The 27,822-nt window shown below is 43.3% G+C and overlaps 1 protein-coding gene across 1 annotated transcript in view; it reads left to right on the plus strand.

Moving 5' to 3' along the window:
- The window catches only part of HOMER2 (homer scaffold protein 2), a 54,364-nt gene that overhangs the window by 21,097 nt on the left and 5,445 nt on the right, over window positions 1-27,822 (plus strand). Inside the window, exons 2-6 of the mRNA XM_067003895.1 lie at window positions 25-181; window positions 16,252-16,383; window positions 22,507-22,599; window positions 24,015-24,154; window positions 25,703-25,859. Of these exons, the coding sequence (XP_066859996.1) occupies window positions 25-181; window positions 16,252-16,383; window positions 22,507-22,599; window positions 24,015-24,154; window positions 25,703-25,859 (679 nt within the window). The remainder of the gene's footprint in view (window positions 1-24; window positions 182-16,251; window positions 16,384-22,506; window positions 22,600-24,014; window positions 24,155-25,702; window positions 25,860-27,822) is intronic.

Genomic DNA, 27,822 nt, shown 5'->3' on the forward strand with positions numbered 1-27,822 from the left:
TTCTCCTGTCCCTCCCTATTCCAGAGAACAGCCCATCTTCACCACCAGAGCCCATGTCTTCCAAATTGACCCCAGCACGAAGAAGAACTGGGTCCCCGCAAGCAAGCAGGCTGTAACTGTTTCCTACTTCTATGACAGCACGAGAAACAGCTATCGGATTATCAGTGTGGATGGAGCCAAGGTAGGAGGCTGATGGTACCCCGATGTGTTTACTCTGTGGAGAGGATCGTGGACGTCAGCCCTGGCTGGCGATAGACAGCTAGATAGATGGGCTGCATTGAACACATAAGTTCATAAATACTCGCTTTTTTTTTATATATAAACCATTGTGGACAGTTGTAGTGACAACTGAAAAAACACAGAGCAACTTAAAAGTGATTTTTCCAAAATGAATTGACCTAGACAGGATTTTATCACCGACTAGTTTGACTTCAGTCCTAATGAGCCAAGAGCTTTAACTGCCAAAATGTTGTCTGTAGCACAGTATCTAAACACACCACCTGTGCTAGGTAGATAACACTGTGGCCTTTTTGGTGAAAAAATGTTCTTTTTAAGGGGAACAAGGAGACAGATATGTGTAGACAAGAGCTTTTGATTTAAATGCCAACTGTGTATTCCCTTTTGCATGGTTGAAATGTTTACAGGTTAGCACTTAATATTCTACTGCTTTTGCACTGAGGTTCATCAGCCTTGGGTGACAAATTAGGCATGTAGACATTCCCTGCCGTCCATGCTTTTTCTCTTATTTTGTTTTGCATTCCCAAACAGTGTGCTGAGGTATTTCCTGCAAGAATCCTGGTCACTTGGGTGGAGTGGGTTGCTCAGACAACCATTTTACTACCTTTAGCACCTCCTCCCTCTGATTCGTCCCTCCAAACTAACTTGTAAGGTGACCACTTTCACGTAGTAGATTGCAAAAGTGTAAGGTAAAACATTTCACTCTTGTACAAAAATCATTGGTCATTTCTGTCATTTCAGCCAAAGCACAAAATACAGAAAAATGAGATAAGTTTATAGCCTGCTCATCTGTGTTCCTGTTCAAATGAGGGTGTTTAAAATGTCACTATCCTGGGAGAGAGCTACCTCAGAAATCATTCCTCAATAAACTGCTTATATCTGTCATGCCTACTTCACATGCTTGTTTTTCCAAATATCCCCTGTGCTGCATTTGGTTATATATTGGCTTATAAATCAGCCAAACCGCCTGTTGAAATTGATGGTGATGTTCCATTGAGATAGGTACAGCACGAATACATTGCCATCGTTACGCTGTCAGTGCCGGCGTGCTCAGCTCCAGAAAGCCCCTGGTTTGCTCGGGAGCGCCCAGCCCTGCGCAAGCTGCTGGGGTTGTGGGTGTGCATTAAGAGCAATTAATGAAAAGCAAGCAATTATTGCTGTATGTGTTGGAGTGGGGGGGCTCAGGGCAGTGCATGCCCTCAGCCGGAGGGTCCTGCCCAGTGCTGCAGGGCGTCCAAGCTCCACTCCTTCATCAGCCCAAAAGACGGAACCAGTCCCCCCGGTCGCATGTACCCCGAAAGGCGGAGAGCCTTTCTCCATTAAAATTCTCTCCTGTGGCTTCCCAAGCGAGAATCAGTCACTCGCCACATGAATTATTCGTCTTGTATCGAACCTTTGCTGATTAAGGAGCAGGTCGAGAAGAAATGGTGCCTCCACGCTTGCCTCTGGAGAGTCCTATTGCCTGACGTGTCTGTTTAAGAGCACTGATTTGGAAAAAGGACGGTGTTTGTACCCAGCTAATGATAGAAGTTGCTTTTTTCCCCTCAAACAACTATTGCTTAGCATTGTGACCTACTTTTCTAGTCCAAAATGAAGCCTGGTAGGACTGTGAGGAAGAATATAGGCAGCGCTGGTTGGCTTTGTCCTGCTTTCCATTCATCTCACTTATTAGAATAGAGTCTTCGTGTGTTGGCAAGTATCAGGCAGATTAGCATCGCTGCAGGCAAAATTATCCCTCTTTTAATGACAAAAAGCCGAAGCTCAAGTGAAAGGAGGGACTTGGGCCTGGAGGGAAGGTGGAGATTAAGGACACGTATCTCTTACAACTCTCCATCCTTGTCTTGGCTGCAAAGTGGCTGTTCTAACAGTGTGGGACAAACACACGTGATGCACACTGGATTGAAGAGAAATCTCATTTAAATCCAACTCAGATGCAGCTGTTGGATTCTTTTTTAACCTTACATTGACTTAAATAGCAACAATAAAAATAAATTAAAATTATTAAGAATATTGGGTGCTTCACTTAAACATTGTTCTTGCTCAGTCACATAAGCTTCAGGCATTCAGCGTGTTGCCCTGGGCACTGCGTTGAATTGCAGGTGTGCAGAATAAGATGGGGCTGCCAAAACCCTCACTGTCCTACAGAGCACGGGGCAGGCTGCATGGCGTGCACCAAAGGCATGCTCAGCACCCTCCTGAGGCTCCGCCAACCTGGTGGGCTGTGCTTTGTGCACGGTGACAAAAAAGCCCTGCTGAAATGCCTGGGGAGTCGAGCAAGGAAAAGTGGCTACCCAGGATTCATAATAGCTTTTACCATTTTAATTCCTCTCTGGTTCCAAGGCTAGGAGAGAATGGGTTTTATAATTCCTACATCTTTTACAGAAAAACAGGTGCTGTGGCCAGTAGATTACAATTTATAGCAAAAGATTTCACAGATAGGATAAATGCATGCACTGGATGATGTTAATCAAGATACCATTACCAAACAAGGGAATACATTACTGTATCTTTTAATTACATTATAATTGACTTGTATGCTGTCGAGAAAGTAATTTCATCATGATGTTTTAAGAAGTTTCCAGCCAGAGGCTGTATAAAGTGCAGCATAATGAGTGCTGGAGGAAATGATACACTAAAATGCAAGGGCACACACTGATCTGGAGTTAATGAGACAGCCAAGAGACTTTACCATATGAAAGTCCCCAGCATTGTGGGCAAAAGTCAAACCTGTTGAAAAATGACAAACTGTGGCAATGATACAGGGAGAACATGAACTCAGAAGCGCCTGGATGCTCTGCAGTGTGTGGGGGAAGCCACGTGCAAGGCTCCTCATTAAAAGTGACCTACATTATGCAGCTTTTTAGAGGTGAAAAGGAAGTTTGAAAGCAAGGAAATTGCACAGGCCGATATCCTCTGTCATCCTCTGAAATAATGCATGGCAGTGTCCTGACCGGTGAATCTGTTTGTTTTTATTTGTTATGAATTGGAAGTATGCATTATCCAAGCCAAGTAGATGAGGGAGAGGATATGAAACTTGTTTCCATATAGAGTTTGAGAAAGAAATGTAACCCTGTTGCACCTCAGAAACAAGCTTCTGCCCTCATTTTCAAATGTTCTAAAGTTATATGCCTATAAAACCTAGGATTGCAACAGCATTGTTTTTATATTTTGAAAAATAAGTTCTTAATAAGGAACACATAGCTATCTTTAAAACTTGATATCCAGCAATAAACTTGAGAGTGGGACATTTTGGGACAGCTGCAACAAAGAAAACTGAGGCAGGAAGAGTCATCTCAGGTGCCTGTCTGAAGTTGTTGCTATGGGATGTTTAGTCAGATGGCCAGAAAAGAATCAAAATTGGGGTCAAAAGACTAATAGATTGCAAAAGTAGTTTTGGTAAATACATGACACAGAAAGAAGGGGTTTGTGTTTCAGAGAAAAAAAAGGTCAACTGACACTCATTCCCAGTTGCTGGATGATTTAAAAGAATTTATTACCTAATGATTACATTGAATATTAAAGCTCAGCCACTAAGTTGGACATAATAGTGCTAAAGTATTGAAGAGAGAATAAGAAAAATTGCTGTGCTGGGAAAGCAAAATCAGTGGATCTATTTCTGAAGTAAATTGCAGTCAGTAAGAATACAAATACGGGCCAAATTTTGCCAATCGATATTCATATACTGTTACCCAAATTGAATACAGTACACGACACAGTACGGTGAAGCTGTTTGGTTGTTAAGTGGAACATATGCCCTTACATTAGGATCTGTCAGGGCACATCCTGACAAGAACGGCCAGTGCGTTTTGGAGAGCAGAGTGAAGCGTACGGTGTCAGAGCCCCAGCAGCTTTTGGTAGCTGTTATTTGGGCCAGTAAGAACGGATGATGCGTAAATCTGCTAATCTTTGGTGTATTTCTGGCTGTCTCAGTTCCTGTACCAGGCCTAATTGGTACCCAATGTAATAGCTGCTCCGCCCCATTTCATGACCATGCTTTTTCTGTACATGCGAATGGAGGCTGGCATCCTCTGTACATTTATAGGAAATTCTGAATTCTACCAGTTCTGTACGCAGAGATTCAAAACAAATAATTTCCTTTGCCCATGGAAATGAAATTATTTTAAGTCGGAGTTGTTAAAAATATTCCAGGGTACTTTGCCAAAAGGTGACTCTTCGATTTAAGGAGCTTTCCTTCACAGGGAAAAAAAAATGCGGGGTATAGTAACATGGATGAAATTCCTTCATTTGGCTAGTTTTTGTGTGTGTGGTTTTTTTTCTTGCATTGACGTGAGTTCAGCCATTAAACCAATATCAACTGTTTCTCAGGAAAAAACTAACAAGTAATTTAGATATTACAAAGTTGGCACTGAATTAAAAGCAGGCTTCTGGCAACGTGTGCCGTGCAACAGCGCTGCACTGCTACGGTAGCCTTTAACTGTACCTCTAAGACCTCAGGGATGTGATTCGCAAGGAAGAGTGGTAGGAACAACCCCGACAGGGGTTGAATCACATTCAGAGTGGTGAGTTTCTGGTCCCGTGCTGGGTGAGCTGGCAGGAGCCGAGCAGCAGGCAGGGGCATCCAGGGCTGCGGCAAGGCGAGCGTGGGACCTCCCAGCGCTTCTGCAGCCTTCACAGCGCTTGGCTCCATTGTAAGGAGATAATGAGTTGTGTAATTTGGTACTGAAATGATCAGAGGGTGTTTTACTGCCTTGGGTAGCCAGAGAGGTAAAAGAATGTTAAAAGTGACCTCAGAAGGTGAAGTGTTCCCTCCACCTCTTTCAAAGCTCATAAAGAAATCCTAAATTAAATGTTACGATTTTGAAAGGTGTGTGTGAGCAAATATGTGTTTTGTCAAAGGGACAGAGATTCTTTTATTTCCCGTTTTGCCTGCCCTAGTTTTACACGCTGTCACTGCCTGTCACCCGTGTCGTGTGCTGTCGGGGTCAAGCTGGCTGCCCGGTGCCTGCCAAAACGCTGAGAGGCCCTGCTCCTCACCCTGCTGGCGGTAGTACTGGTGGGGCTGTCACTTCCAGAGAGACCCTGCTGGTAAAATCTGGTTAAATTAGCAGAAAATACTTCTTATTCCATCTTCACAAGGCTTTTTTTTCACTGCTGAGTAGCTGAGCTGGATATTTCTTTTTTTTTTTTTTTTTCCAAAAAATGTATTTTTTTTTTCCGCTGTGCTCTTCTTGCCCTTCATGTCAATTCTTCCAGGCTTCTTTTGTGGTTTTCCCAGAAGGATTGCTCGCCATAAAATGGGGGGCATGAGCTCCATCCTACTTATACTTCTGACACTGAAAACCAACATGAAAAGGCCCTTTCATCAAGAGGGCAGCATGTGACACTTGCTACTCTTTGAGGAGCCCCAAAGGCGCATCCCAGCTCAAGAGGGACACTGCTGGGGTAAGGCAGAGGAGAGGTGAACGGGCTTTGAGCTCTGGAGCTCTGAGTGATGCAGTGTTCCTGATCCAGAAAGCTTCACGTGCCAAGAGATTTCCAGTACTGAACTAGCTCAGTATTCTAATACAGAAAAATGAGTGTATTTGGTTGCTTTCATCTTCTCTTTATCCCTATCATAGTATGTTAAGTATATCTTGAACTATTGCAACTAATTTCAACATGATCATTAGCACTGGAGATGATCCTGGAGCCATAACAGGGTAATTCCAACAAATGGAACTAATTAACCCCCACATAAAAAAGAAGAACATCTTTTGAAATATGAAAACACAGTATAAAACAATTGTAATGCATAATTCTGTCTTCCAGTGTGCACAGTTTGTATGTTATGATAAACATCTTGCTGCTTTTCTGCTAGTGAGATGACTAGTAAGTGAAAACATCAGTTGTGGCTTTATGATCTTTATAAATACGTAAATATAATACAGACAAGTACTTTGTAGTTGAGACAGCAACTATAATCATACCTGTACGTACATATTAAACTTCTGCAAATCCATATTAGAGCCTTTAAAATGATTTGATGCCATTTAATCCACTGCCATCCGATCAGCTTGCTTGGTAGGGCAGCTGCAGTAGGGCTTTTCCCACTTCAGATTTCCAAGCAGGAGCTGGAGGTGGGTGCTCGTCTCCCAGACACCTCCTAGCACCAACTGCACCACACAAAGTACTTTGGAAGAGATGCCTGAACAGTCTCTAGCTGCTTCTCACCATCCCTTTTGGGCTTGTTGTTGCTGTAAATAATGAGGCTGGATGGGGTTGCTGTCTGAGAGGCAGATGCTGGTTTTGTAGCGAAGTTTTTGTCAGTTTTGTGTGATGAGCAGATTAAGAGCAGGAGATCATCTGTCCTGCCCTGCGTCATAGCGCACCAGTCTAACCCTAGGTGTGGTCTCTTTCACTCAGCAAAACAATTCACATTAAAGAATTCGTGTTTTTGCTGTGCTGGTTTTAACATCTATTTCCCAATTTCATTTAAAGATGTAGAGTTGTAGTGAGCTTAACTTCCAGATTTGTAGCATCACAGTGAAGGGCTTCAGGAGGGACTCTCAGTTTAAGGGAAACTTGCCACCAAACACGAGACACAACTTGTTCAGCCTACAGCATATCTGAGAGAAATGTGAATTTTGGGGTGACACCAGGAAAATGCCTCTGATAATCTGTCAGGCAGTGAGTCACTAAGCTGGCAGATGCAGCATGCGAATAGAAAACAAAATGCACATTTAAAAATGAAGATAAATAGCTATGTGCAGCCAGCACACCGAGGTGTGCAGTGGGTCCTTCTGTTGCATAAACCAAGAGTTCATATTCTTAAACACTTCTTTGAAATAAGAGTGAATGAAATTAAGGTAAAATGACAACCCCCAGCGATCTTTAAATATTTGTGTTATCTATGTTTGTAGTGTGCCCCGCTTGACTAAGCTACTTATGTTTTTGTTTCTCTCTAGACATTAAAATAACTTGAGAATATTTTCTTTGAAGTTTGGTGGTGAGGAAATACAGCATAAGGGAGAAGCGGAGCTGTCAGCCAAGCATGGGACTACCCACTTGCATCATCCTTTATTTGCTTAAGGTGATATCAAATATTCAGAAATTCAGGCTGAGGGGACGTGCAGGGTTTCATAACTGGTAAGACGGTACTTTGCCTCCAGTTGTGTCTGCAGAAAAATTTTCAGCGGTTGCCAAGACTGGTTTGGATAGGTAGAGCTTGTAATGTTGGGTGCGCTTGTTCAGGCAGGTCCTTGAGTGAGGGGGAAAAAAAAAAAAAAAAAGAAAAGAAAAAAGAAAGTGCTGTTAAGGCTTAACTGCAGCAGTTATTTCCGAATTGCTAATACCAGTGGAGATGAGCTGGGAACGGAGGGAAGCATTAAAAATGTTTGTGCAAACAAGACCTGGGGCTGTGAGTGAAAGAGAGCTTGTCAGAAGCTGGGAAACGGAGCAAAGTAAATACTGGGAAATGTGGTGGGTCCCCTGAGACTGCATCAGCCACAAGTCCTGAGCGCCTGCTGAAGGTGTGTTGTGGTTGGAGCTGTACAACTCGTATCGCTTCGATGTTTCTCTGTTAATCTCTTTCCAAGTTATTACATTTGAAATGTGAAAAATCCTCTGCTCATTGTCTGGATTATTTCTGGAAGGAAATCCTTCAGAAGCCAGTTAGTAAGCTGAGGAGAACAGATAACACAGTGCTGGCAACAGCTGTACCTTTAACAGAAGAATGGAAGCACATCTGCCGCTGCTTGATCCTATCTGGCTGATTTTCCTCCTAGCCTCTACAGTGCATGCATGTGCCACCGGCCCCGTGGAGAGAGCACACGCAACTGAATCACAGCATCAGCGCTGCGGAAACCTTCTCATAAACACAATTTATTACTCTTTAAAAAGTAAAAGTTAGAAATCCATGCTAGCGGATTTCTTGTTGCACCAGCAAACAGGGAGACTTCTGCCTTGACTGGTTTTCCCTTTTTATAACCTCTCCATAAAATTTCTTGGAAAAGCTCTGTTTCAGGTCACAGCCCTTGATTTTAGCAGAGCTTTTGAAGAATCTGTAACAAATTTTTTGAGAAAACAATCCATGACTGTAATGAGGTTAAAGTTGAGAGGAAGAAAACACAAGATTTTTAGTAAGATCATCAGCACAGGCACAACATGGAAGAGTTTGCAGAAGCTTTCCCTTACCTTTTTGGTTTCATTAGATATACAGAGCAAAACCTTGGGGATAGGTGAGTTTTTACCTCATAAAAGCTTTCATACTTGCTCACCAAAACTCAGGGAGCGTGGTGGTGCTCAGCTCGGGTGCAGGCTTTGCAGCGTGCTGCTTTTTTCCTCCAGAAGCGATGCTGAGGGGGTTGGTGCCCGGAGGTGAGCTGAGCACATGTTCTGTCCCCTTGAGCTTTCCTCAGCTTCATCCCGGAAGGACCTTGCTTGATTTGTTACAAGAAGCTCTGCCTCCTCTGCATTATATTAGGGACTTCTGTCAAGAATTGCAATGAATGCAGCACTCGTTAGCTGTTGGTTGACTAATATGAGATTTTTACTCCCTCTTTTTTTTTTTTTTTTAAGTTCAGCTACTGAAAGTAATAAAGGATGATTTCTATAAGCTGTGCTTTATGAAGCTCTAAGGATTGCTTGTCCAATGAAGCAGCTGCATCAATTATTTGTTCCCTTCTACCCCCTGCTGTAGTGCTAGAGGTATATAATACTTGGAAATCCCCACTCTGAGAGTTAACGTATCAGACGTGCTAATCAAGTCATGCCAGATGGAGTTTATAAATAAACTACACTGCATTGTGTATTCTTAAAATTTAAGCATCAAACATAATTCAATGTAACATTTTGCTAGTTCAAAAAATATAAATAAATAAACAAACAACAATGAAGCAAACAACAACAGCAACCAAAATACATATCGCTCCTTCCTTGATTCTGGATTGTGGGGTTGCATCCAATGGCAACAATGTTGTTAGTTGGAAAACAAGGAATTGTATAAAAGACTGTCAACCACTAAAAACGAAATGACATCCAAAGTTGGTTCTCCCTGAGGAGTGAACAAAATGATCTCACGAGCCCCAGATAACCCCCACCTACCTTTATTTTCTAACAGCAAAATAAGCGGTGAGCCATCTCTGAGGACGCAGAAGGGTTTTTATTTTACATTGTCTCATGGCTACCGCATATCTTCAGTTAGGTTAGCGTGTTGTTCCTAAGTGTTGCCAGACCTGATTGCCCATGTCAGACTGTCATCTAGCCGTGACCGCTTTTGTGTGCTTTAGAAGATGCCAGGTAGATCCTGTCCTCTCCCAAGAACAATGTACCTGTTCTTCGTGGTCATTCCTCATGCCAAGGGACACTTTTCTCCAGATTTCAGCAAGGCAGTAGTAAACTACGTCATTGCTGACTGCTCACTGGGGTGTGTGGGTTATTAATCAGAATAGAGCAGTTTTTAAGGATGCCACTTGGCCATGGACTTGTCATTCTTCCTGTGTCATACTGCTCATATCCTACATCCCTGCTCCAGGCTGCTGGCTTCTCCTTCCCAGACATCATCTCAGCCTTGTCTTTAAGTAGTATTGGTCATCTTTTCTTTGTCTGACTCATTCAGTTTCTGCATCTTTAACTACTCCTACCTTGTGCAAGTGCTGTTGTGACACATAAGCACTAGGACAATTTGGGATCCTGGGACAAGTCATTTCTGACCTCTGCACAGGGGCCTTCAGGTTGAAGAGAATCGCAGGAGGATGTTGTGAGGCAGCTTCAAGGATGCAGACAATGATGTGTGCTTAAATGCTTCGTGTAGGCATTCGGTGATACTCTACACAAAGACTAGATGCTTTATTAAATCCTCAAAAGCATGAATGTGATATAACTATGTATTTTTTGTTGTATCTAACTGTAGATAATGCAACCTTCTCCCCTACCCTATTTGTAGTCACCAGGAAAAAAAAAAAAGGATCTCCACTGTGTTCTTCTCCAATCTCTGATAGGTTAGAAATCTTTTTTCTCATGTGAAAATAACACACAAGCATATTGGTCTGTACATTTTATTAAGCGTTGCATGAAATTCCTGGGTAACAATTTGTTCCAGAGCAGAGGGTCTGAAAAGCCTTGCTGTAGCTTTGCTTCATGAAACAGCTGCTGGTGCTCTGAGTCGGGTGGGTGGATGTGTGTGCTGTGCCGAAAAGGAAGAGAAATTCTAGTCAGATGTCAAAGCAAAAATAGGAGATTTTAGAGATTTAGACTGGGTGGAGGAGGTGGGAAACCAACTCTGCAGAGATGTTAATTACCTCAGGAAGAAAAAGAGCACAATGGAGTAGGTGTAGCAGGAGATTTGCTTAATAGAATTCACATCACTGTGAACCCACTTTTGTTGCATTTAGACAGGTTCTTGGTGAGGACTTTACAACAGAAATATTTTAATAGAGGAAAAACAGTTATTAGTCTTTTTATCTGGGGGGGAATGTATTTTTACATCTCTTTTCATAAAGGAGGCCAAAAGCTACTTCCACATCCAAGTCATGCATGTTTTTTGTTTGATTTGTTGCCTTCTGGGGTTAAAAATGAATTATGCTGGGGATGGAAGGTGGATCTCTAGGGGAAAAAAAAGCTAAATGCAGCTGTAGAAACGTCCCTTTTCCACGCAGAGCAAGCAGCAGCAGCAGCACGTGAGAGCTGTTACTCACAAAATGTGAATCTCCTCTCTGTAGGGGGAGTTCAGGCTGAAAAGGAAATGCTTTGGACTGCAACAAGTCCTCTACAGCTTCTGAGGAGCCCTGGCGTCCTTCTGGTCGCGGCGTGTGTGAATCGCTGCGCTTCCCTTTCCACTCCTGCCTCCTTAGCACTGTGCAGTTATGGAAGCTTTTGAAAGCCATGGATGGGTGAAATACTTGCATCCTGGTTAACTGGGTAGAACAGAAATTCTTGAAAAGCAGCGGCTGGCCTGGCCTGCCAGCACTGTGGGGGTACAGTGCTCAGTGGCTGGAGCAAGAGGCTGGCAGTGGGTGTCCCGGCAGCTCCAGGCCCCCCAGTCATGTCCAAGTGATGCAGTGGAGCAGGAGGAACAGAAACACTGAGAATTTCAGTGGTCTTTTTAACATGTTTATGATGCTTCCGATCTACTAAACCCCTACCCTCAGCCCGTCCCAGGTGAAGCACCACCTATGGGGCAGATGCAGCAGATAAAGCAAAGCTAGAACATGTGCAGATGCTGCTTTCTGTTTTCCCATGCCTTTTTTTTTTTTTTAAGGCCCTTCTACAAAGGCTTAGCAAATAGGGTGGGGAGAGAGATTTCGTCATATCTGCTGGCCCTGATTTGTAAAACAACCATACTTAATCCTCCTGCGTTACAGGTTCACTGTTTTGGCCAAAGGCTGTTCTTTCTTCCGTCCCAAGTTCTTGCTATGAGTGTATCTTTGTGCTTCTCCTGGTCCCCTCTGGTAGAGAGACTGAACTGGGGACACTATTTTCCTTTTAGTAGTGCTGTCCTGGTTAACAGTGCATGTGTCTGTGCGCTAGCTTTGTAGGACTGGAGAGGAGATGATCTGACATCTTGGGGTCACAGCTGAGCAGTTTACTTATGCAATCTGATGTGCAGGTGCTGCTACAGACTGCAGGTTACTTTTTTTTTTAAACTTGGAAGGAGACAAAGAGCTTTAAATGCCACACAGGTTAGCATCTTCCTCATGATGTGATTTCACTCGTGTAACGTGCAGTTTCTGCCTCCTTAGGCCAGTAATACATTGGTGAGAAGACATTGCATGTAAGTCTGGAAGTTGTCAGCGGAGATACAAAGCATGGTAGATAGCAAAGGATAGTGCAAATCATGGAAATGTAAGTGGATAAATTCTATAAAGGAGTTGCTGAATGTTTGGGATAGAGGGAGAATTTCTCAGCAAATCCACCCCGTCTCCTTGTCTTCACATCCGGGGTCACAAAGCACTTCTGATTCGTGTCGACTTGGTGAGCTGGAAGAACCTGCTGAGCCTGTGATCGCTGTAGCCAGAGGACTGGCAGCTTCCTTCCCTCTTAATTCTGTTTTTAGACTGAGATACATCTTTACTGAAGATTAGCAGCCTGGTGGGTTGGGGAAATTAAATTTCACAAGGGCTGCAAACTGGAAAGCATATATTGAGAGGTGTGAAAATGAAACGGGGAGGTTTTAATGTAGTGACTTCTTAATGAGTAGATACTATGGTCTTGAGCCTCAGGGCTTTTCTGGAGGTGAGGTTACTTCAGAGTAACAGCTGATGTGATTTTAAAGGGGAAATTCCAGAATAATTCCTAACTTGGCACTATTATCCCAGAATAATCATCAGCGCGGTGTTGTGACACAGGGAGTTTAGGAAGGGACCCTTTAAATACTCGAGGAGTCCCCTAAAATAAAAGGCGGCTGTGTATACATACACTGCTCATAGGGTATGAGCGGTGTGAGCTGCCAATAACAATTTTTCTTCTGCACAGGTCATCGTGTGACCTCTCTGCTTGATTTATTTGGCAGTTTCTCTCCGTGGGAAGGCAGCAAGATGGGTCTGTTACAGCCTCCGAGTGTTCTGCTCTCCACCAGCTTATTTGCATTGCTGTTATCTGATGAATATGCCCGGTGTGTTCCTAAACGTCTGGAGTCATTGCTGGTTGATGTAGCACTACCTTGTACTGTGAAAATTCTTCAGTGTCATCTTTAAATAAAAATTTAGATCTGTCAGGATTGTTTTTCTCCCAAAGGAAGTGAAATTAGTATGAGATTTTATTTGGCTCGTGCAGACATATCAGGAATGTTTGCCATCTGATACGCTGGCATCTAGATGAGAGCATAGGCAGATTTTTTTTTAACCACATGTAGACAACGCAGTCAGTGTGATGAATGAGTTTATTATTCTGTAAGGTGCTTATTATATTATGCTCCCCTTTGCCTTTGTCTATAGGGAGAACTCTTTAACCGCTTCAGGGACTGACTGCAGTCGATTAGAGAGCTGCTTGGCTTTTGAATCCATTCCCCTGGATGAAAGTCCACAAGTTTATCCAGTTTTCTGATGCAGCTGGAATCCCGACGTGTGTTATAGGAATGAGGACTGACCACAAAGCTGTCTCATAAGAGCACATTTGAATTGATGAGTGGATTCTTACAGGATTATGGTAATGGATTGCAGGTAGGGGTGGACAGGAGCCTGGGGGGGGAGGCTCCTTCTGCCAGGAGCAGCTTTCAGACAGTGCCCTTGCCCTCCTCCGCCATTGCTCTCAGCTCCTTCTTCCTTTGAAAGACGAAAATTCTGGCTCATCCTTCCATCCAAAAAGGAGACTTTCCTGCTGTGGTTGAGCACCCTTGGTGCGATGGCCACAGACGCCTCCCCTACCTCCTCCCCAGTCTGGAAATGTTGTTCTGGAGAGAGGGAGGAGTGGTCAGGAGCATAGCCCCCACTCTTGAGAGGTTAGCAGGTTTACAGGTGAGGAACTGAGTGCTCCTCCAGTTCAGCGTTACAGCATCTTCCTGCGAGGGTGGTGGGGTGAGGATGGGGAGGAGGACCAGATGGGCAAGTGCAGTGTCCCCCTTCTCTGGACTGTTCCTGTGCAGCTCTGAGTTAATCTCCTGAACTTTTCCTTAGGTTTTCACTTGTCTGCAGGAGTGCAGGATGTCTGGAGTGCCTGACTGACAGAGAGGGTTTGAAAAAAAGGTAGAGCTGGCTTCCAAGCAGTTTCGCTAATTGCAGCTTATTATAAATTTAACAGATGAACTGTCAGTTTCTTGAAGGTGTGTGATCACCACAACCTTTTCTTGGATTCTGCGCTGGCTATAGAAAAAAAATTAACCTCTAAGGTGCTAAGCTAATGTGCTTCATCTCTGTGCTCAATAAGATGTTTCACGGTTTACAATTTGCAGGCTTCTTTATTCTTCTTATCACTTCTTTGATAATATTGGACCGTGGTCTAAGTGATCTCTTTGGTGTGTTTTTTCTATTTGAATTTACTAAATTATTATTTTAGGAGGTATGGAAGAATGTTGCTGTTCTCAGAGGCTGCTTCTCATGGAGGACACTCTTGCCTTTCAATGAGGGGTCATTTTATTACTTTTTTTCCCAAAGATGGCTAATTTGATAGGCACAGAAGGACTGAAATAATACCTTCTATCACTTGAAATTTCTGGGTATTTTAGAGCTTCTAAAATAAATTCAGTAACTCAAGAAAGCAAGCATGTTTAAGTAGTTCATCTGTCTGACGTTAGATTTTTGAGTATACATATAGTACTTTAAAGTTTTGGGAAAACATCCTGATTTTTCTGGGTTGGTGGTAGCTTTCCCTCGCTTTCTTGTGACTCATTGTATCATACAGTCCTCCTATCGTCATCCTCCCTTTGAATTGTCAAAACCATACATAAAGTCTTTGACAGCTTTGATTTTCTTTTAATTTAAATCTCTGCAATTGCGCTTAGATTTTATATTGGCTGCATTTCTGCTGTGTGACTCAGCTAGAACAGAGCACATCTGGGCAGCTTTCTTTATGCCTCCACCTATGAGACAGCCACCCAAAAACAGGTTTCGTCTCCAAAAGCTCATTTCTATACGGTATGTGTCAACCAGCACTGGTTGAAGAAGTATCACCTCTCTCCCTTCTCGTCCCGATTCTTCCCATGAAAAAAACAAAACAAACAAACAAACAAAAAAAAAAATCACCACCCTACTTCAGGAGCATCAGCCACCTGGCCCTGCTCTGCTTTGATCCTTTTGGTTGAAGCTTTCAGCGACAATGTTTTCAGACTGCTTTTGAACTTGGTCTGAAGCGACTCATTTTGCATGAAAGTCATTACCTGTGCTCGTGGCAGGATGTTTGTTGGAAAGTGACGGTGCAAAGCAGGAGGAACCACTGAAGTTGAACAAGTTCTAAGGAAGAAAATAAAAGCATCAGCACAGGGGTCAGAAGTTAAGGAGGGGATGGAGGCAAGGAACGCTCTTTCTCTGTTAAATTTAATTCACACTTTTTGCTAAATGTAAGAGAGAGTTTAAGAAAAAAACTGCTCAGAATACATAGTAAATGATGTTGCCAGGATACTTCCTGATCATGTTAATTAAACTGTCCCACGGTTTTGGCTTAATTACTGCATAATTTGCATATTGGAAATGATGGTGCGCGTTACCGAAGAAAGCTTGTGTTCTGCTAGGAGGAAGAACATTGTGCAGAAATTCATTTCCAAGGGAAGGAGTCTCTAGACTCATATAACGATGTATCTGGAAAATAAAGTTAAGATTTTTGATAATGAACTGGCATATATCTCATTCCTTTTTGTACGATTACATTTGATGCTTTTTCTGCTCAGTTCCTGAGAGACCTTGTCCCAGTGGCCTTCCTCCTGTTGGCTATTTCTTTAATTACAAGATCCAGTGCTGCTTTCAAGGCTGCTGAACCAGATATTAGTTAACTTGTGTAAAAGTGGCAGAATATTTATCTTGAAGACGCCCACATTTGAAACTGCATATGCATTGTTGGTGACGCACTTTATAACCCTCCCAAGTTAAGCTCATTGTTAAGCTATCAGTTTCTCCTTGTCTTGATTTTTTTTTTTCTATTTCCCACATGTGTCTGGCATCCTACATGTGGAGGCCTGAGGCCGGATGGGGAAATGCAGAAATATCTCCTTGCTTCTCCAGTTCGGAGGCAGGCGCTGCTGGTGGGCACCAGGCTTGGCGCCTGGCCAGGCAGTGGCAGTGGCTGCATGCTCCCACACTGAGACTCCAGCTTTGAAATGCTGAAAAAAAGTGGATTTTGAATCTGCATTTCTGCCAGGGTGGTTTTATACCTCCTGCCCCTGCTATTGCTTTGTGTTCAGTGGCGTTCCTGCAGTGGTGTTAAACTGCAGGACCATGATGGTACTTTGGAAAAAGAAGATAAGAAAAGATCCAAATTCTTACATCCAGGAAGACGATATATGAAACTGTTTGTTTCGGTAAAAATTCTTTGGAATGCAGCAATTTCCCAAGTCAACCTGCTAATTGCTTTGAATGATGTTGTTGCTAGGATATACATTTCCGATGTGGCTTCTGCTTTTTAATCCTTTTTTGATCTGTTTCTAAACAGGTGATCATAAACAGTACAATCACACCCAACATGACCTTTACTAAAACATCACAGAAGTTCGGCCAGTGGGCGGACAGCAGAGCAAATACTGTGTTTGGTTTGGGCTTTCCCTCCGAGCAGCAGCTGACCAAGGTAACGGGGCGCGGGGAATTTCTGCACAGGCTATTTTGTTTGCTAAGAGTGAAGAACTGCATGTATCCATCCCACCTCTTCCAGACTGGATGCTTCTGCATGTCCTTTTCATCCATGGAAGTTGAGTATTTCCTATATTTTTCTAGCGTCTGTATGTATAGAAGCAGGCTGTATTGCAAACTTCATGGTCAAAACCATAAATTAAATCGGATCACTGACAGCAGTACTGCTGTGGTGATCTTGATCTCTTGCCCAGTGTGGCTGAAAGCATTTGTGTTTCCAGATGTTTGCAGAAACAATCCAACTCTGAAGTATTTTGTGGCATCTCCCTGGCCTATTTGCTCATTTCTGCAGAGAGCGGCACTAAAAGCAAAGTGAACCACCCCTGTCCTGGGACTGCTGGCATTCAGCCATTGATTTTGGCCCAAAGCTTCTGGATCCTGGCGCTGGGCAGGGGATGGTGGGTGTGGGCAGAGCTGGGGGATGAGCAACCAGGGAGCTGGTCTCAAGTGTGGGACCAGGGCTGCAACCCCCAGAGCTGCAACCCCCGGAGCTGCACCCTGACCTTGGTATTAACGCAGTGCTGCTCTGGGACAGGGACTGGCTGCAGCAGCAGGCTTGGAAAGTGTAGGGCTGCCTCTTGTAATGAATAACCAGCAGTTCAAAATACACTCTCTGTCATTAGATTAGTGGTCTTGCCAAGTGCTCATCAAATGGCTGAGATGTTTTTTTGTTCATGCAACAAAAAAGCATTACTTATCTAGCACATAGCTGACACTTGAAGCATGGCTACTTGGCACCAGGTTTTAACAGTTAACTAAACATTGTGTCCTTGGGCATGGCACGCAGTCTCTCATGCTGCTGTCCTCTTGCATGCTTTGATTCAAAAGGAAGCCTGAGAACAAGAAGTTTCTTGTAGTGTCTCAAATAGCAGAGGCAGGCCACTGCAATTCAAGGAAGACTTTTAATCAATTGAATTGCTACAGGATTTTATTATTCTAAAAGTATCTTACCAAGTTCTTGCAATTTCCAAATAACTGGATTTTTTTTTCAAGCGTTTCTTAAATGCAAAGCATAGTTTACTTTACATGTTATTTTATTTTTGGACTTGAGACGTCCATAAAGGTGGCATGGCAATAATCTGCTATCCTGGGTTGCTAAGGCCAGTCTATCAATCACATGCAGAACTTTCTAAAAAAGGAGATGTTGGTGACAGTTATGTTTTATGATTCTTAGACTTAATCAAATGTAGAGGAGTGCTCAGTTCACCTGTGGATATTCTCCATTCCCATGACAAAAAGACATTTATAATAGCTAAATAAGCAGTATGGGAATATGGGAGGGTTAAAGTAGACATAGGGCAATAGTTGGTTTTGAGTAACAGATAAGCATGACACAATGCCACATTTGGACACCAAATGAAAGAATTAGCACCTTTGGAGGTCCTTGCACCCTAATGAGAGATTTTGCCATATTCTCCAGCACTGTCCAAACACACACCTAGAATAAGTTTAATGCTGGTATTAGAAATACCAGCCACAATGCTGGCCGCTACGATGTGGGCAGACAGGAACGGATCTGATAAAAGTACTGTGTGGGCACAGGGGCCTCAGGAGCAGCTGTGCTCCCCTCCGGATCCATTTGCACATCTATTTGCACGGTGTGACCTGCTGAAGGGCCTGTTGCCAATACTACAGCCTTCTACTTGCAGGAAAAGCTTTCAAAACCAGCAGAAAGACTGTTTCTGGCCAGAATATTGAAGAGAGATGGCTTAAGGGGCACTTCTGAAAATGGCTTAAAATGATCTATTAAAAAAAAAAAATCTGACGGCTGTCTGTCTGGAAAATGTTAGAAAATCTGTCTTATTACTGCCATGCAAAGCAATGGGACAAAGATATCCCTTATCATCGTGCTCCTCAGTTTAATTATTAAACCATTAGTACAAAAGATCAGAGACGGTGAAGAGATTAGAGAAGTATAAGTGTATTGGGAATAGTAAAATCAAGTTTCATTTTATTCTGATGTCATTACACTCATAAAAGATACAAATAAAAGCTTGCCAGCTTTACTGGAAATAACTGAAGCTTTTAGCCAGGAGTTAGGAGGACATGCTAAAGCTCCTCTAAACCAGAGATCAATAGCCTGGCTTAAAATAAATAAATAAGTAAATAAAACTGAAGAATATCTGCTGAAAACAATGAATAATAATGAGACATGAGAAGAGGTTAGCATGCCTAAAAACTTCTGCACTTTCAAGCATATTGGCTGGCCTAATAAAAGATAATGCCTCTTTCTAATGCCTTGCCTCCCTGGAGACACTTAAGCATTAATCCATACCTATAGGGACAAGCAGTTCAAATTAAACATGAGCCATTAATGAAAACTGCTTTCAGTGACCTAGTAACCTAATTGCCATTCACATTGACCGGGAGAGTCCCAGTGTTTATAGTTAATGTCCTGCTCGGGGTCCTTTTCCCTCCCTCCAGCACCCACTGCTCCTTTCCCCCTTCCTGCCCCATGCCTCAAAAAGGTCTCAGGACATTACTCAAATGTTGCTACATGAAAATTGAAGCAGGAATCAAAACAGAATTAATGGTGCAGCTGGCCGTGATGAAGAGGCAGGGCTGATGCTGTAAAAGTAGTGATGTGTTTTGCACACCAAGCTGTTAAGCAAAATTTCTGCTATCAGTCAAGGTGCTTTGGCACAGACATGATAATCTGAGGAGCTGGAGGTGGCCAAGGGCATGGGGACAGAGATTTATACAGGTGAGAAGCCCAGCAAACTCAGACTTTGCACATCATAAAGTAACAGCAGACGGCTTCTGGGAAGCACCAGACCTTAAATTTTGATTGATGCATGCGTGTTTTACACGTGCGGCATGCGGTATTTGCCCAGCAGGGCGCAGGCAGCCCACCCTCACCCCCAGCCCGACCGTGCTAGCAGTGCCCTTGCTGCGCTGCAGCAAGCTCCCGGCCGCTTTCTGCAGCAAATGCTCTCGTCCCCTGCTGGTCTGCCTGGCACTGAGATATGTATGGGACTGCTGCGGGCGGGAGCAGCTGCTCCACGTGTCCGACACCACCACAATTTGTCAGGAGGAGACATAAATGCCAGATCAGGAGCTTAAAATTTACATGCACATAAATAATGCTTCTTAACGTATAAAATGCTAAGAAGGTCTCTCGCTATATATATATTTCTCCAGGTGACAGGCTGGCTGCAGATTTGAACAGCTTTTAAATAATCCGTGCAATGCACAGTAGCATCTTTGAGTCCCCACTAAATTTCCCTGGCCAAGACTCATAATCACACAGCGCTCTTGTGCTGCCATGTCCTTGGACTGAAGGGCTTTGCAAGTGTTGGGAGCCGCAAATCCATTCTGCGGCTTGGCCTCAGCTTCCTAGGGCAATGGGAGTTGCATCAGTAGCCATGATGGGCCACTGACGTGGTGTTTGGCTGGTGTTTCTCCTACTCTGGTCTGTCTTCTGCTAATTCTGGGGAGCTTTGTCTGCCTGAGGACAGGGTGGAGGAAAGGCAAAGTGAAGGGAGCAGAGAAGGAGAAGGAGTGTGATGATTTCTATAGTTGATTTGGGATATTTACATGTGCTGTTTCCTCTTGAGACCACAGTTTTCATTTACAAAATAGAAGACTATTTCACTTTTTAAACTAGGATTTCCCATTTTAAAAGCACTCTCTGTTGTTGCAACAGTTTGATAGCTCAAAGCCAACTGACACATGAATTTTTTCATACCAATTACTTGCCAGTTATTTGCATTTGGGGCAGAGCAAGTCAGTTACTGGAGAGATGGCATCTTTCTGATTTCTGCCAGTGATCAGATACTGTGGTCCTGCCATCCCCCTCACAGACGGCCTCAGGATCGTGGTGGTTTCCGGAACATCTGCTCTGTCAGTGTAGCAATTAGTGTTGGTAACGCTGCACAAGTTTGGGCTGTCACCATCGTGTTTCTGCGCTCAGCAGAATAATCAAGTGAAGGCCTTTAATTTCATAGCAAGCCAAGTGATCCTCTGTAGCTTTCAAAAATAGACTGTGAGTAAAATCTAGCAGTTATTAATTAGCCAGGAATAAAAAAGGAGCAGCAGCAGAACTCTTCATGGACTGCTTCCAAATATATGGGGTAAACAAAAAACAGAGACGTCTTTCACTGCAGATTCTGCTACAGAAGTCTTTACGTTATGACAATGATAAGAATTAAGGGTAATATTTTGTCTCTTAAAGCCAAAGATCTGTCTCTTGAGTTGGTGAAAAACCCACCTACTGGTGCTTGTTTCTAAAAGCAGATGTGTTAAATACACGTGTTGGTAAACCCGGGACATGACTGAAATCTATTGTGCAAAGAAAACTTCATCAGTTTTATATTGAAGATTGGCTTTGTTTAGCCATATACAATTTTTATTGTGGAACTGTGTAAAGCTGTCCTTGTCTTCGTGGCTCACATTATGTTTCACAGCAGTCTCCCGTGTGCTTTATGAAGATAGTTGCAAAATACAATTTTTTGATAGATCACTTCCAATTCTTTTTGTTTTTCATACTTCATATAGTCCATGAAGAACCTTCATAATTTTTTCATACTTGCCCGTAAAGATTTATTGTAAAGGAGAGACTCAAAAGAGCTCTTTACTATTTGCAAGAAACCCAAGTGTAGAACTTACTGTTGGCACCGTATTTTAGAAATAATCAGTACACTATAGCCGTTTTGTCACAGTAGGAGATATTTTATGTAAAGTTGGAATTAAATCGTGGAAAGCCAAAATGTAAAGTAGATGTTCCTAATGATCTTTATGGAGCTACAAATGTAGTCAAGTCATTTGTGTGTGTAGGGACTGCACATGCCAACAGATAGCAACTAAATACGTTGCATATGCAATTCCAGCTGTTGTATAGAAGACAGCTGTATTCAAGAGCTCCATCTTCACTTATAAGCATCATTACAGACTGTACTCCACAATTCTTCATAAGTGACACCTGAAATTTCACTTGGCTTTGAGGAAGTGCTTGTTCGTGTGCTTTAAGAATGTAATGCGTGTGTTTGTTGGAAATTTCCACTCTCTGTGTGCTGCACAAAATACAGGTACCTCCACATGTATGTATGATTTCTCTTAGATCAGTTGGAGAAGATTGATTTTATCAGTATTTATAGTCCCAGTATTTTACTGAGAGAGAGCACGCTAAATACCAGCTGTAAATCTAAAAGGTAGAAAATGAGAATAGTAAGTGGATGATTCTTCCCATTCCTTGACTATGTAATGTGATTTTTGTCAGGCTTTTATTTACAATCTTGTTATAAGTGTCCCGAATTATCCGAGGATATAATGTCAGTCTGAGTGAGCTCATTTGCATTCTTTAATTTAATTGACTTGCTCTTAGGAACAGAAGACTGATAATAATTCTTTTATCCAAATATGATTCTATGATCTTATATACTAAACTTGAAACTATGGAATCATATGTCCTTTCAACTATCAACACTGAGTGAGACAAAGAAAGGGGAAGAAATAAAAACCACATCATACCAAGGGGCACCAATAGCTCCTTTTTCTCTGTGGGATTTTACTATGGTCACCCAGTGCTGCAGAGATGTCCCTCTTTTAGAAACAACAGTGCTGTTCCTTTTGGAAATACCTCCATGCCAAAGAATTAAAATGCTTTTTCTTGCCAAAAATTTTAAATTATCAAAATTAGTTGTTCACTTCTGGAGATCTATGAACCATATCAAGATAGTAATCTGAACAGTTTAATAGATGGTAAATCATTTTTTAAATCATAGATGGTAAATCATGTCTCCCACGTGCCTGGTGACAGGACGAGGGGGAATGGGCTAAAGTTGTGCCAGGGGAGGTTTAGGTTGAATATTAGAAAAAACTTCTTTACCGAAAGGGTTGTTAGGCATTGGAATGGGCTGCCCAGGGAAGTGGTTGAGTCACCATCCCTGGAGGTCTTTAAAAGACGTTTAGATGTTGAGCTTAGTGATATGGTTTAGTGAAGGACTTGTTAGTGTTAGGTCAGAGGTTGGACTGGGTGACCTTGGAGGTCTCTTCCAGCCTCAATGATTCTGTGATTCTGTGATTCTGTGATTTTAATAAGTATCTTTTATGCTTTTTCCAGTTTGCAGAAAAATTCCAAGAAGTGAAAGAGGCTGCCAAACTAGCAAGAGACAGATCTCAAGAGAAAATTGAGACCTCAAGCAATCATTCCCAGGTTTGTAATTTATCTTTAATACCTGTATGGATACAGGGTAAATAATTTAAAGCTAAATTTTCTAATGGACTGTACCAGCCTCTGGCAGCAAGCTGAGAGTATATCAAATGAAGATTGCCAAAGGTAATTGTCAGCTGCTGGACATTAACATTGTCAGAGGAATATTTTTCATCCATCCATGCTCTTTGCCTTCATTTAAATGTAATTTTTTTCAGCAGTTCTTGAAGTGTTATAACTTCTTTAATAACAGGAGAAGCTGTACATCCTTCGATTTGTACTGATACATGTAGTTTGGGTCACTAGAAAGCTCATCAGCATAGTTCTGCAACAGACAATAAATAAGATTTATTGAGGTATTCCTTTTTGTCATGTCTAATCTACTTTCATAGGAGTTCAGTTTGCCAGTGCGGAGGCTTGTTCATGGCCATTGTGTGTTTCATTGCCTAGATGTGATTAATTGAAAGCTGTGGTGCAGAAACAGGCCATGCTTTAGTGAGTAGCTGGAAGAAGCTTATGTTGCAATCTGTATAATATACTTTTTTAGGCAGCACACCTCAATAAAGCCAAGTGCCTCTGTCCAGTGAGAGCTGGGTTTCTTACAAACTGAGGAAATTGAGTGTTGTCCCAGTCTCTCTGTAATCAATTTACTGTAATTTCATGAGCACTGCATTAGCCAAGAATGAGCCCTGGTTCAGTGGGAGCACTTGGCCTGTGCTGGTATTTGGAGGAAGGTTAGATTAATTTTGTTCAGGAAATTCAGCTGTATGTTTAGAAAAAATATGTTGAATATTCACTCCTGCAACCAGCCTCCTTGGTGGGGTCCCCAAGTACAGCTCTAAGAGGCTGACTTTGGATACTGGTGTTTTTTAAAGACTTTGGTCATGGCCTTTATGGTTCTCTGCTGGTTCTGCATTCGTGGTCAGCACCAAGCAGTATGTGAAAGTCAAATATTTGGAGTAGCAGTATCTTGTATATTTTTGTTTGGTCTTTGTGTGCTTTCAGGGGTACCATATTGTTTCATTGTCTTAAGAAACACAAACAAACAAAAACCCTTTAGAAACCACAAGACATTTCAATTAAAACATACAAGATTTTGTATTATTGTTATTATTATTGAACATTTGAATCTTCTGTTTTGTGCATCATTATCATTCTCTCATCCTGTTTAAAGAGAACAGTTTTGCAATTCTTATGGAGGACATTATCTGTCCTGCTCACTCATACCTACTTGCACTGACACATTGACCTGAAGGACCCTTTTTTAGCTGACACAAAGGAAAGCCCACCATCCTCCTGTTGCATGTAGCCATTGCATGCAAGTTGTGCTGCCTTTGGGCTGAGGCAACCCAGGCTGTTTTGCAGGCTATGTAGGAGGCAGAAAGAAGCCCCCTGTTAATCTGGGTGTTGTACTACAGGAATCTGGACGTGAAACACCATCTTCCACCCGAGCATCTAGTGTGAATGGGACAGACGATGAAAAGGCATCACATGGTGGTCCTGCTGAGACACATCTCAAGTCTGAGAATGATAAACTAAAAATTGCTCTAGCCCAAAGGTGAGGTTTCTTTAATACCTTAATTGCATCGAAATAGCATGCTGTAATTATCTGATGGCTAATGGTATTAACAGAAATTATTCAAATGTAATTGCATTAATTTAAAATGATGCAGCAGAATGAATGAATGAGCAGATTTTAGCAAGTACCTCCTGGTGTCTGATTGGGAGATATTTACTTTTTTCCTGCTCTGGTTCATGATGAGATTAGATCTCTTCCACTCTGGTGATGCCAACTCATATTCCACCTTTGCAGAGTTTTAGAGCTACAGAAATGACACCTAGGAGCAATTACTAGTGGTAACATGGGAAACCAGTCTGCTCTTCCTCTTTGAGTTTGCTATGTCTACTTCAATGCAAGTAGATCGGGATATTTAAAATTGTTAAAGGGAAAGAGATCCACCATAAAAAGTTAAAGTGAAAAATATAGTTTCACTGGGCTGCTTAGAAGTCTTAGGGGGATGTTCCTGAAGCTGCAGAGAATGCCTCTTGAAGTCACATATTTTGCTATTTACTTTGATAAATTATTGGAAATACTGAGAAGCGTAATTTGCTACCACAGTGAAAGCACAGGAGGCAGAATATGCAAAGTTGTAACATTAAAATATTGCAATGCTCTTCTGGGATCTTATTGCCTTGCCTGCCTCTTGTGTGTGAATGGAAAGAAAACACATCAGGATCGAGCTACTCTTATAAAGCCTTTTAAAAACTAAGGCAGCAGTGACATGAGCAGCGTTACAGAGTGACCAGCTCTAAGGCTGCACATATTACACTTAAAGTACGTCATCTCTTTATGGACATTCCAACAACCAAACCTGTTTGAAATCGTAAGGCTTGCTCATTCTTCCTGCTGAAGACACCTCCACAGGCACGCAGCAGCTGGTGTGGGAGGACTTTCAGAGCCTCCATTCACTCCTGGATCTCTGGCTCTGCACGGTAGCTTGAAGCTTTTGGGGAATGAGTAGTTTCATTCTCCAGCATTGTGTAACACTTTTCTATTTAAGGCTGAGCATAAACAGTTATAAGCAGTTACATGTGGTGTCCACCCCTTGACGTGGCCCATGCTGAAGGATCCCAGCACTGCCTGACAAGGGGTAGCGATGCCCTGCTGCGAGCTCCCACGCACCCAGGCCTCAAGTGCGGCTGGAGTGCGGTGAGGCACATGCGGCTGAAGCACCACAAGGCACAGCTCTCACCTCCACAGGGCAGCAGGGAATGTGCTCAAAGCCAGGGTAAAACCCCTGCTTGCAGACAGCAGAGATCCCAGGTGATGGCTTAGCTCAACAGCCTGCCTTGGCTGCAGGACTGCTGTTCCAGAAGCACAGGTCTCTGTTGCTGGGGTTGGTGGATCCCTCTGTATTGCCAGGAGTCAAATCAAGGCTTATGTTCTCCTTAGGTGGGTAATCACTAGAGGCAGTTACATATATCTGAGGATGCTTGATGTTAGGTCAGCATACGTGTGCCGCCAGTGGGTGAGTTTGTAGACAGGCAGAGAGTAATAACACAGGATTAATGCTCAGTGCACCTAATGGCGTCCTGTCCTTCCCAGTTCCTCCAACGTAAAGAAGTGGGAGACAGAGCTGCAGACGCTGAGGGAGAGCAACGCCAGGCTGACCACGGCGCTGCAAGAGTCGGCCGCCAGCATAGAGCACTGGAAGAAGCAGTTCTCAGCCTGCAAGGAGGAGAACGACCAGCTCAGGAGCAAGGTAGCCCCGTGCTGGCTGCAGCGAGGGGGTGCCAGGGTACCCTCATGCTCTGTTCTTTGTCAGCGCCAGCAAGCCAAGGCGCAGCGGTTTTGTTTGATGGGAGTAGCCAAAAATAGTGCCAACACTGAGATGCAGCCATCAGGTTCAAATTTGTGGTTTTTAAGATGTGGATACAAATGTCTGTTCTGGAGAGAAGGTGTCTGTAGTGAGAGCCTTAAATGAAATTGGGAAAGTTGTCTCCAGGGCACTTTGAACGCTGTTCTGTGCTCCCCTTGTCTCACCTGGGGCAGAGCACGCACATCTCTTTGGGTTAGTTACTCCTTTCATTACTCTTTCTCTAGCATTTCTGCTGCTTTGTCTCTTCATGTGTGTTGGGGGACAGACTCTGTCTTTGAAAGGAAAGCTGTCCGGGGGAGCTAAGGCAGCAGGCAGGGGAGTTCAAGGGGCTGGGATCAGCAGGAGGACACGTGCTGCTGCGTCACATGGAGCTCCCAGCCTCTTGGCTTGAGCAACTCGGTGTCAGCTGGGTTGCTGGCCAGGGTGATAAAGGTGGTAAAAGTAGGATTACAGCTGCATACGTCTTTCAAAGCTCACTTCAACGCTGCCAGAGGGTGAGTGAGCAGAAGGAATGGTCATGGCGTGGTTACCCACATGAGGCCAAGCTGAGAACCACGCAGCGATAAAGCCAGGCCTGGCAGTGGGCAGCAGGGACAGGAGCTGCTGCAGCAGGGTGCAGCCAGGGCTGGGCTGAGAGCCTGGTGCTTCGGTGCTAACGCTGAGCACATGTTGTCCAGAAACCTGCAAGAGGGCATCAGCAAAAGCCTACTCCCCTCCATTATAGAACACATTTCTCAGTAGTGTAGCGATAGGAGTGAGCATCAGCTGAAACAGAGAACAGCTGAGAAGTTTAAGTTCAGATTTCTAAAGCTGCAGTTTAGAGTATTCCCTGGCACTGCTCCTCAATAACACCGTGCTGTCTGCCAGGAGCCGGTGACAGCCCCACATAGTGATGGCACCAGCCTGAGCACGGGGGAGCTTGGTTTCCAGGAGCATCACTTGCAGGGATCACTTCACTCTATCCATCTCAGACTTCTTCAAAAAAGCTGCATCCTTTCCCTGTCCGCTTATGTGGATCTCCGGGATGTGGTGTAGAGATCAGGTTGTATCAGTCTGCTGAGGATTTTTGTTTGCTTAGTGTTTGCTTTCAAGGAAGGAATTTCATATCTTTTTGTATGTCAGTAGGCTGCAAATAGTATTTCAGCAGTGACCTGGGCTGTCTGTCAGCACTGAAATTCCCCACAAAGTAACCTTTTCCCCAGGCAGATATTCTCTGCCTATTTGCGTGTATTTTAGGTGTGCATAGTGGTAATTCAGAGATCAAATCGGAGCTATGTTAGCTGATGTTACACGAACAATATTAATAGTGAGATGATTTGGGTTCCTCCATCCAGCTTCTTTTTGGGTAGGGGAGAAGTGAAAGCCTGGAACAGCATGTTGTAAGAAAATAGCCTAAGTTGCAGTGTAGCTTTTTACTTTTCTGTATGGTTGCAGAGAGTTGTCCCCACCAACATTACCCAAGGAAATATGCCGCTTCCCAGTAGCTGTAGCCGAGATATGAAGAGATTATCAAAGCACCACCTTGCTACAGCTGCAAAGTCACCACGCCAGAGACTAGCCAGACCGTGCAGCAGCACTGTTTGTACAACACACTCTCTCTCTGCATGCAGAGAGGTTTTTCTCAGCCTTTCCCCACGCAGGTCCCTCCTCACCAGGCGCTCACATCGCCCTGCCGCAGTGCCCTGGGAAGCTCCTTCCCCTTCATTAACTGGGTCAGCACTTTTTGCATATTGCTCTACCTTCAAATGAGTGAAGTTATAATCCCAAAGCAGTGTGAAGCTAAGAATTAAAATACACACTTTAATGAGCTGGTCCATCAGCCTGTGGGAAGTGCAGCTCCCAGGAG

This window comes from Anser cygnoides, chromosome 11, assembly GCF_040182565.1.
Source record: "Anser cygnoides isolate HZ-2024a breed goose chromosome 11, Taihu_goose_T2T_genome, whole genome shotgun sequence".
Classification (NCBI taxonomy): domain Eukaryota; kingdom Metazoa; phylum Chordata; class Aves; order Anseriformes; family Anatidae; genus Anser; species Anser cygnoides.